A 10,741-nucleotide genomic window follows, 5' to 3' on the forward strand; every position below is an offset into this window, starting at 1 on the left:
CAACTCTATGATTCTAACAAAATAAAAAGTAAATGCTAACCAAAGCAATTCCAGACTCTATACCAGGAAAACTTGCATTCCGCAGCCTAAAGAAACGGGAATATTTGCAAGTATCTGATTATTTTGTGTAACTTTTTCTAATTTATTTATTTATTTAAATCTTTTCTGTGCTGCTTTTCCACACAAATGGCATCCCCCAGGGCAGTGAACATCAAACCTTAAAACATTTCAACTTTTAATATAAAGTGAATGTACAATCATTTAATAGAAACTTATAAACACATAGGAAGAGCCCTGCTGGATCAGACCAGTGGTCCATCTAGTCCAGCATCTTGGCTTGCATAGAGGCCAACCAGTTCCTCTGCAGGGCCAAGAACAGGGCATTGAAGCCAAGACTTTCCCCTGATGTTGCCTCCTGGCACTAGTATTAAGAGACTGACTACCTCTGGACGTGGAGGTTCCCTTTAGTCACCATGGCTAGCTGCCTGGCACTATGGCTAGTAGCCACTGATAGACTTATCCTCCAAGAGTTGATGGGAACAGTAAGAATTGCAGAGCCAGGAGGCAGCATCGGGAAGGCCTCAGCCTCTCTGCCCTGATGTTGTCCCTCCAGAGGGACTGACTGGCCACTGTGAGACAGGAGGCTGGACTAGATGGACTATATTGGTCTGATCCAGCAGGGCTCTTCTGATGCTCTTATCAGGGGAAGGCCTCGGCCTCTATGTCCTCCTGTTGTTGGCCCTCCAGAGGAACTGGTTGGCCACTGTGTGGGATAGGATGCTGGACTAGATGAATCGCTGGTCTGATCCAGTAGGGCTGTTCTCATGAGAAACCAGTTTGGTGTAGCCAGTTTGATGTAGCCAGTTTGGTGTAGTGGTTAAGTGCCTGGACTCTAATCTGGGAGAACCGGGTTTGATTCCCCACGCCTCCACTTGCACCTGGCTGGATGACCTTGGGCAAGCCGTAGTTCTGTCAGAGCTGTTCTTGAAAAAGAGCAGTTTCTGTCAAGAGCTCTCTCAGTCTGCTGCACATGGTGTCTGTTGTGGGGAGGGGAAGGGAAAGGAGTTTGTAAGCTGCTCTGAGACACCTTTGGGTAGTGAAGGGCAGGGTATAAATCCAATCTCTTCTCTTCTTCTTCTTAAGCCATACTGTCCAGCAATTTCTTACAGCCCCAACGGGGCAATCTACAAATCTTAGAACTTGAGGAGGCTTTGTGGAGAGATCCCATTCTCCCTCCTCTTCAAAGTTATAATTGTTCTGTCTGCACGTTTTCAGAGTTCCCTTTGCACTTGAGAGCTTGGAACACGAGCTTTGGTTTTAACGTTACATAAAGCTTATGACTGCCATGTTCTCGACACGTCTCTCTGTTTTCTCACTGGGTCACTTTCTGGGCCCGGGCGGGTGTAAGCACACATCAGGGGACGCGGTTTCTGAGAAGGACAATGGGCCTACTGTCTAGCTCTGGAAAGCAGCCTGCGTATTGAGAAAGATTAAAAATAACAAGAGTCTAAGATTCAAGAGCGGCATATTTTCCGCACGGGCGCTAATCCTGTGCTTTGTACAGCAACTGGTCCAGGTTCCTGTAATGTCAGGTTTTAAGGACAAAAGTTTTGACGGGGTCCTTTGCATCCTTTCTCCCTCCACTGTCCTGTCCCACTTTTTTATTTAAAATTTATTCAAAATATTTGTATACCCCCTGTAATGATTCCTTGTTTTATGTGAGTGTGTGTGTCTTTAAATGCTTGGTTGGAGTGCATGGTTAGTAGACTAGAGTGATTGAGAGAGACAGATGTGCGGTGATTGGTGGATGACAGCGTGTGGGAGGGGTTTTTTGAAGTGAATCTGTGTGGGTGTGTCAGTCATGAGAGACAGTTGGAAATCAGTTGGAATTGTTCAGTTAGAGAGTCAAGTCAGTGAGTGTTCAGTTAGTTCTGAGTGAGTTCTTAAAGAGAGCAGTATATATGTCCTTAGCCTGTGTGGCTGACTATACGAAAGAAGCAGGGCTCTTTTTGTAGAAAAAGCCCAGCAGGAACTCATTAGCATAATAGGCCACACCCAACACCAGAAACCCATTAGCATATTAGGGCACACCCCTGCCAGCACAGGTCATTAGCACATTAGGACGCACCCCCATGTTACCAGAAGTGTGCTCATCCAGCCACACCCACCTTTCCCTTCTTATTCTGTTTACCTTGTTTGTTGTCAAAACCCAGGGCCTTTTTTGTAGCAGGAACTCTTTTGCATGTTAGGCCACACACCCCTAATGTAGCCAATCCTAATGAGTGTCTGCTGTTGGGTGTGGCCTATTATGATAATGAGTCCCTGCTGGGCGTGGCCAACTTGGGAGCCAGCCGGAACTCCGTTCCTGTGCGTTCCTGCCCCAAAAATAGCCCTGTGAAAGAGTGACTCCTGTTTATGTTGGAACTGAGTGTCAACACAAACTAAAAGTAAAGGAAAAAGACTGTGTGTGTGATACATTTGATAGAGATATTTTCAAGTCCCTTTATTCAAGATAGTTAACAGAATAACCAACCTCATATTTTGTTCTTACTTCAATAAATCATCTCTTGTTTAAGTTTATCCCCGAATTTAGTTCTATCTTTCCTCAGGACCACATAGATCCCTGAAAAGCCCTGACTCTAGGTCACCTTACTAGCAAAAGAAACAGAGAGAAGGTTTGGAAATCCTTAAATTCCTGGTGGCAGCAGAATCTACCCCATTTACAAAAGCAAACAGCACGTTTAAATGGAACACCAGTCCTCCCTAAAGAGAGGACGCCCCACACCCCACCCCCGCCCGTTCTCCTGGGCGTCCCGTTCGATGCCCACCGCTGATCTCGGCTTCTTTTCTTTTCATTCCCAGCTTCCATTCTTCCGGGGAAATCGCCTGCATGGGCATTTGCGCCAGCAGCTACCCGGCCGTCATGGCATTTTGCTTCCTGGAGGAGCTGCAGTGGGAGTTCGCCACAGCCTACGACGCGACGAGCGTGGGCCTAGCCTCCAGGCCGTACGCTTTCCTGGAATTCGGTGTGTAGCTCACGGGCACTCCCTGCTGTCCCGCCCCTGCCTTTTCCTCTCCTTTCTTAGGAACGAGTGCAGAAGACCGATTCGACTTGCAACGAGTCGGCGGCTGCAGATCCAGTCCGCTCACTTTTGAGGCCGCTGTCTGGTGCACAGAGCCTTTTGGCTGATCCACGGGGAAGTGTCGGTGCCCTGGGCGAGAGCACAGCCCTTAATAGAAGAAGAAGAAGAAGAAGAAGAAGAGATTGGATTTATACCCCGCCCTTCACTACCCAAAGGTGTCTCAGAGCGGCTTACAAACTCCTCTCCCTTCCCCTCCCCACAACAGACTCCCTGTGAGGTAGGCGGGGCTGAGAGAGCTCTGACAGAAACTGCTCTTTTTTCAAGAACAGCTCTTATCAGAACCACGGCTTGCCCAAGGTCATCCAGCAGGAGCAAGTGGAGGAGTGGGGAATCAAACCCGGTTCTCCCAGATTAGAGTCCGTGCACTTAACCAGTACACCAAACTGGCTCTCAGCACCTAGCCTGTTTCCTCTAGTCGTCCTCAGTTTGCTGGCGGCCTTGATCTTCATGGCATATCCATCAGAAGTTAATCAGCACTGGCTGTCCAACTGTAGAGTTGTCTCTGACGAACGATTGGTTTGTTTTGTCTGTTTGGTGCAGTGGTTAAGTGCGCGGACTCTAATCTGGGAGAACTGGGTTTGATTCCCCACTCCTCCACTTGCACCTGGCCGGATGACCTTGGGCAAGCCGTAGTTCTGATAAGAGCTGTTCTCTTGAGGACAGTTCTGGAAAGAGCACTCTCAGCCCCACCTACCTCACAGGGTGTCTGTTGTGAGGAGGGGAAGGGAAAGGAGTTTGTAAGCCGAAGCCACTCTGAGACTCAGAGTGAAGGGCGGGGTATAAACCCAACCTCCTCCTCCTCCTCTTCTTCTTCTGATGCTGATGCAAGAGTTAGCGTAGGCTGAAAACCTGGCCCAGATCTGACGGGCAGATGGGGTCGCCCAGGTCATAGACAACTGAAGCCCACTTCTGTCTGAACTAACTGAGCTTGTATCTCTAGGTGACCAAGCTCAGTTCCCCTGGAGAAAATGGCTGCTTTGGAGGGTGGACTCTGTGGCATTATAACTCTGCTGAACTAGCTCCCCTTCCCAGACCCCACCATCCCCCAAACCTCTTAAGAATTTCTCAATCCAGATCTGGCAAATCCTTATGCCATACAGAAGCTTACTGTATCCCCGATATGAGTTACTGATCAACCAATCACGCCCAGTTTCTGTCTGTGAGGTAAGGTTAGTTCAAAAAATGATCCAAAAAACCCAAAAACCTGTATGCGTACTGTGCTTACAAAAATAGTTTAAGTAATTCCGCAGGGCCTGAAAGACGGAGCTCTTCCGCCAGGCTTTTATATAGGGGCCGCCACTTCTACTACTACCGTGACTGAAACAACGGGGTTGGGAGCGGTCCCCGAAAGAACTGCCATAAATTTGCATGGCACTGATGCCGCTGGACTGGCTTGGACCATCGACAGGACAATTTCACCCTAAGGAAATGATCGATACCATCCTCAGAGACCCATCTTGTGTGTATGGAGCACTTTATTTGTTTTGTTGTGATGTAATAGTTTTTACTGTTTTATATTGTTTTTATGTATGGGTTTATGCGCCTGTGTAAGCTGCCCTGAGCCCGTTCGCGGGGAGGGCAGGGTAAAAATGCAATAAATAAATAAATATAAATAATTAAACAAAAGTCCGCATGGTTAAAGCAATGGTATTCCCAGTAGTCATGTATGGCTGCGAGAGTTGGACTATAAGGAAGGCCGAGCGCCGAAGAATAGATTCTTTTGAACGATGGTGCTGGAGAAGACTCTTGAGAGTCCCTTGGACTGCCAGGAGATCAAATCAGTCAATCCTAAAAGAAATCAACCCTGACTGTTCCCTGGAAGGCCAGATAATGAAACTGAAGCTCAAATACAATGATGTCATGACACTTCAGTGAGACTTATTGATATGTACTAGTTGAGACCTTGACTAGAGACGCTGCATACTCTTCATCTTTGTTCGGAAGAAGATGACTATCGAAACAGTTGAACATTCCGGAGATCATCGTTCGCATCTCATCAATTTACTTATTTTTGTACTTACCTTGTGAAATGTTAAATCGTGTGTCTTTTCGCACTCTGGATTATTACACTGTCACTTTAATTACTTAAGCTATTTTTGTAAGCGCAGTACGCATACAGGTTTCCGGGGTTTTTTGGATCATTTTCTGGACTTGCTTTAATACTGTCACTATCCTCTCAACACTGTGAGATAAGGTTGCCAACCTCCAGGTGAGGCCTGGAGACCCCCCTGAATTCCAACTTCCTGACTATAGAGACCGATTCCCCTGGAGAAAATGGCCGATCTGGAAGGTGAACTCTGTCGCATGATATCCCGCTGAGACCCCCTCCCCTGCTCAGATCCTGCCTTACCTATGCTTCACCCCCCAAATCTGGACACACACGACCCAGGCAGTTAAAACAAGTATAAAGCCAACAGTCGTGATAGTCTGACCCACAATCAAACAGTCATAAGACTTATAAAGAATGCTGTTTATGTATTGCAGTCTAAAGCACTACAACATGACACACAACTCAATAGAAAATCCTTGAACCAAGGTACATAGTCACATAATCAACGTCGTATATGTGCTACACCAATAACAAGAGACAATAGAAACATAGCAGCATATTTTGAGCTTGAATGTTAATTGAGATCAGCGTCCTATCTGAATTTAATGTAAGTTACTACTAGGTCCAGTTCGGGTAACAGATTATTAGTTGTAATTTGAAATATCTTGTATGTGTTCATAACAAAGGTAGTATTACTATGTTACAGATTCTTAAGACTTGTCTAACATTTATGAAACTGAGAGCTTTAAAAAAAAATGAAACTGAGAGCTTTGGCACCACTATGTAAGTAAGCACTAAGATTATTGTATTGTCTCTTGTCTCTTGTTATTGGTGTAGCACATATTCTAAAAATTGTATTTTTGTACACTACAGAATATCTCCTGAAGAAGATCACTTTTTTTTGAAACGTCGTAATGTAATCCGGAGACGACGTTGATTATGTGATTATGTACCTTGGTTCAAGGATTTTCTATTGAGTTGTGTATCATGTTGTAGTGCTTTAGATTGCAATACATAAACAGCATTCTTTATAAGTCTTGTGACTGTTTGATTGTGGGTCAGACTATCACGACTGTTGGCTTTATACTTGTTTTAACTCACTCCCCCAAATCTCCAGGAACTTCCCCGACCCAAAGCTGGCAACCATACTGCATATAAACCCAAAGATTGCTGCAAGTGTGCACAAACAATAAATGAATTTACACAAAAGTAAGTCAATCTTCACTGAAGATGATATTCATGATGTGTCTTTTATAGTCGATGAACAGGTGGACAGAAGACAGACGAACTTCTCGAGTAAATGCCCGTTTCGAAGTGTCTTTCTCAATAATTTCGCATCCAAATATACTGAAGATGACGATGAAGTCTTTAAATCAAACTGTTTTTTCCATGAGCTATGCAGCTACATACAAAACTCTCCAATGGACTAATAAGTCTTCTTCGAAACGGGCATTTACTCGAGAAGTTCGTCTGTCTTCTGTCCACCTGTTCATCGACTATAAAAGACATCATGAATATCATCTTCAGTGAAGATTGACTTACTTTTGTGTAAATTCATTTATTAAGCTCTGGAGCCCTCCTTCCTGAGCGGAGACAGAAATCTGAGCTGGAGGCTTAAAAACTGTGAGCTGGCTCACTCTAACTCAGCTTAGAGGGAACACTGCTCATGACCACGGAAACGTCTTCGGACAGCGCTGGCCCTTCGGCTTGGAAACGGAGATGAGCACCGCAACCCTGGCGTCGGATCCGACTGGCTTTCGAGTGAGGGAAACCTTGACCTTTACTATAAGATTTGTTGTTGTTCAGTCGCACCGTCGAGTCCGACTCTTCGCGGCCCCATGGACCAGATCACGCCAGGCCTTCCTGTCTTCCGCCGTCCTCTGAAGTTGGCTCAATTTCATGTTCGTTGCATCTATGACACTGTCCCGCCATCTCATCCTTTGCCGTCCTGTGTCAGCTCTGATAAAACCATATCGACAGTGGTGGAAGATTTTAAGATGTTAGGATCCAGGCCGCTGGTGGAAGAGCTCTGTCGTAGAGGCCCACAGGGCCCTGATCTTACTTGGGAGCTCATTCCACCAGGTAGGGTGGCCCTGGCCCCAGTTGAGGAAAGTCGGATGTCCCTGGGGCCGGGGACTACCAAGAGATGTTGCTTAGTCGACCGTAGTGCTCTATAGGGCTACTATGGGGAGAGGTGGTCTTGAAGGTATGCTGGCCCCTGGCCCTGTAGGGCTTCAAAGGTAAGTGCCAACACCTTGAAATGTCACATCAGCGTCGCTTGCCTCCTCCGTTGCAGACAACGTCATTCAGAAAGTCAAAAGCCGCTTCAACTACACCAGCTGCGCCCCCACGAAGCTCAGTTTGGAAAAAATCCAGGAAGAGCTACGGCTGCATCCTCCCACGCAGGTGAAGCTGGAAGAGGCGGAGCTGATGAACGGGATGGTGAACGGGCACACAGAGCTCCCCCTAGAGCCCGGTAAGCGCCGTTGCACTCAGCGTGTTGGGCTGGAAACGGGGAGATATGCGTTCAAATCCCCCCTCTGTTGCGAAGCTCAGTGCATGATAGGGTTACCAGCTCTGGGTTTGGAAATACCTAGAATCATAGAGTTGGAAGGCACCTCCAGGGTCATCTAGTCCAACCCCCTGCACAATGCAGGAAATTAACAAATACCTCCCCCCCACACACCTCCAGTGACCCCTGCTCCACCCACGCCCAGAAGGTGGCAAAAAACCCTCCAGGATCTCCAGCCAAAATGGCCTGGAGAAAAATTGCTTCCGGAGATTTTGAGGGTGGTGTCCAGCAATGTTCCCTCTAAGCTGTGGAGTCTTGTGAGCAAAAATTCTACTTTGTGAGTTACTGGCACTAAAATTGTGAGCGAGCGACTTGGCTGCTGCATAACATAGTTGGCTCTGGAGCCCTCCTTCCTGAGCTAAGACAAAAATGTGAGCCAGAGGCTAAAAAACTGTGAGCTAGCTCATACTGACTCATCTTAGAGGGAACACTGGTGTCTGGGGAGGGCAGGGTTTGGGGGAGGGAGGATCCTTATTAGTATATAATGCCCTAGTGTCCATCGCCCAGAGCAGCCATTTTCTCCTGGGGAATTGGTCTCTGTCATCTAGCAATCAGTTGTAATACTAGGAGGCCTCCAGGCAGCACCTGGAGGTTGGCAGCCGTACCGAATGACCTTAGCTTAGTCGCCGTCAGTGTTCCCTCTAAGCTGAGTTAGTGTGAGCTAGCTTACGGTTCTTTAGCCTCCGGCTCACACACTTTTGTCTCCGCTCAGGAAGGATGGATCCAGAGCAAACTCATTTATGTAGCAGCCAAATCGCCCTCTCACAACTTTAATGCCAGGAGCTCACAAAGCAGAATTTTTGCTCACAGGACCCCACAGTTTAGAGGGAACATTGGTCGCCGTCTTCCCACGTAACCCGCCTCGTACGGTTGTCGAGAGGGTAAAGCAGAGGCAGAGAGAGCCACGAACACCTCTTTGAGCTCCCCGTAGGAAAGGGTGGGATCAAAACGTCGTAAAAAATAACGCGACAGTAAACCCTCGTGTCCTCGGTAGCCAGGGTTCGTTTGGCAGCTCTTCATGCTTTGTACTCTTAGCGTAGCTAATTGCTGGAATTCCTTTAGCCGTAGACGTCGCCAAGGGGAAGTATCAAATTTGCACGCATCCAGTTCCGTTTACAGAGCAGGATGCCTGAATAATGAAGAACTCGTAGATGATTTTAAAAAAACCCACCAAAACAATAGTGGGCAGTTTTGTGCTTCTTCATGCTTTTGATGCAGAAAAGGGCAACTCGAATGATAAAAGGGTTGGAACACTTTCCCTATGAGGAAAGGTTAAGGCGCTTAGGGCTCTTTAGCTTGGAGAAACGACGACTGAGGGGTGACATGATCGAGGTTTATAAGATTATGCATGGGATAGAGCAGGTGGAGAAAGAAGTCCTTTTCTCCCTTTCTCATGATACAAGAACTCCTTGTGGGCAGTCCATGAAATTGCTGAGCGGTCCGGTTAGAACGGATAAAAGGAAGTACTTCTTCACCAAAAGAGTGATTCACACATGGAATTCACTGCCACAGGAAGTGGTGGCGGCTACAAGCATGGACGGCTTCAAAAGGGAATTAAGCATATGGAGCAGAGGTCCATCAGTGGCTATTAGCCACAAGGTATAGATAGGGACTCCGGGGCAAGTGATGCTCTGTCTTCTTGGTGCTTGGGGGGGGGGTCAACAGTGGAAGGGCTTCTAATGTTCTGGCCCCACTGGTGGACTTCCTGATGGCACTGGTATTTCTGGCCACTGTGTGATACAGAGTGTTGGTCTGGATGGGCCACTGGCCTGATCCAACCTTGACTTCTCTTACATTCTTATGATGGTATGAAGCTACTTGGGACTGAATCAGACCACCAGTCTATCAGGGTCCATATCGTCATATCATCAGGGTCTCAGGTGGAGGACTTTCACTTAGAGAGGACATGATTGCAGTCTTCAAGTATTTGAAGGGCTGTCACGTAGAGGATGGAGCAGATCTACTCTCTCTTGCGACTAGAACAAATGGGTGGAAATTACAAGGGAGTCGATACTGGCTAAATATCAGGAGAAACTTCCTAACTGTAAGAGTGGTTGAGCAGTGGAACAGACCGCCTCAGGAGGCGGTGGATGCTCCTTCACTGGGCGTTTTCAAGCGGAGGCTGGACGACCATCTTTTGGGTATGTTTTAGGTATGTAGGGCTATCTTTCAGCCATGTTCCTGCAGAGTGCAGGGGGTTGGACTAGATGACGTGCAAGGTCCCTTCCAACTCTAACATTCTATGATTCTGTCTACTGCCTGGTCCTTTTATCTGGAGATGCTGGGGATTGAACCTGGGACCTTCTGCAGGCCAGGCAGAGGCTCTTCCACTGAGCCACAGCCCCCTCCCTAACATGGGCGGATATGGTCTCTGCCAAACTGGATTCATTTATCTTTAAGGAGCCACAAATTCACGGCTGCAGACTGGCCAGGAGTCCCCTCTGCAGTTGCATCCTGTTACCCTTTGCAAACTTGGGTCCGATTCAGGGTGCCGTGACACCTGGCATTTACGCTTAACTGAAGTCCACGCTTAGATTCCGGTTTGGCCGGCAGCGTTTTCCACTACAGGGGTCTGTCATCCCCAAGACCTGTCCTTCTCCCCTCTGTGCAGCTTGGCTGTTTGTACTGAACACACATGAAACCGCCTTTTACTGAATCAGTCCCTTTGTCCATCCAGGTCGGTATTGTCTACTCAGACTGGCAGCGGCTCTAGGGATTGAACCTGGGGCCTTTTGCATGCCAAGCAGAGGCTCTGCCACTGAGCCACGGCCCCTCTTTACAGCTCTCCAGGGTCTCAGGCGGAGGTCTTTACCATCACCTCCTGCCTGGTCCTTTTTAACTAGAGATGCTTCTGGGGATTGAACCTGGGGCCTTCTGCATGCCAAGCAGAGGCTCTTCCACTGAGCCACAGCCCCTCTTTACAGCTCTCCAGGGTCTCAAGCGGAGGTCTTTCACATCATGTCCTGCCTGGTCCTT

General features: G+C 47.6%; 1 protein-coding gene across 1 annotated transcript in view; it reads left to right on the forward strand.

The window, feature by feature from the left end:
- Nucleotides 1-2,862: 2,862 nt before the first annotated feature.
- SEC22C (SEC22 homolog C, vesicle trafficking protein) overlaps nucleotides 2,863-10,741 on the forward strand; it is a gene marked incomplete at its 5' end in the record, with an annotated part of 16,548 nt that continues 8,669 nt past the window's right edge. The window contains 2 exons of the mRNA XM_015412392.1: nucleotides 2,863-3,026; nucleotides 7,490-7,669. Of these exons, the coding sequence (XP_015267878.1) occupies nucleotides 2,863-3,026; nucleotides 7,490-7,669 (344 nt within the window). The remainder of the gene's footprint in view (nucleotides 3,027-7,489; nucleotides 7,670-10,741) is intronic.

Source organism: Gekko japonicus, unplaced genomic scaffold (assembly GCF_001447785.1).
Source record: "Gekko japonicus isolate JY-2015 unplaced genomic scaffold, Gekko_japonicus_V1.1 scaffold5526, whole genome shotgun sequence".
NCBI lineage: Eukaryota > Metazoa > Chordata > Lepidosauria > Squamata > Gekkonidae > Gekko > Gekko japonicus.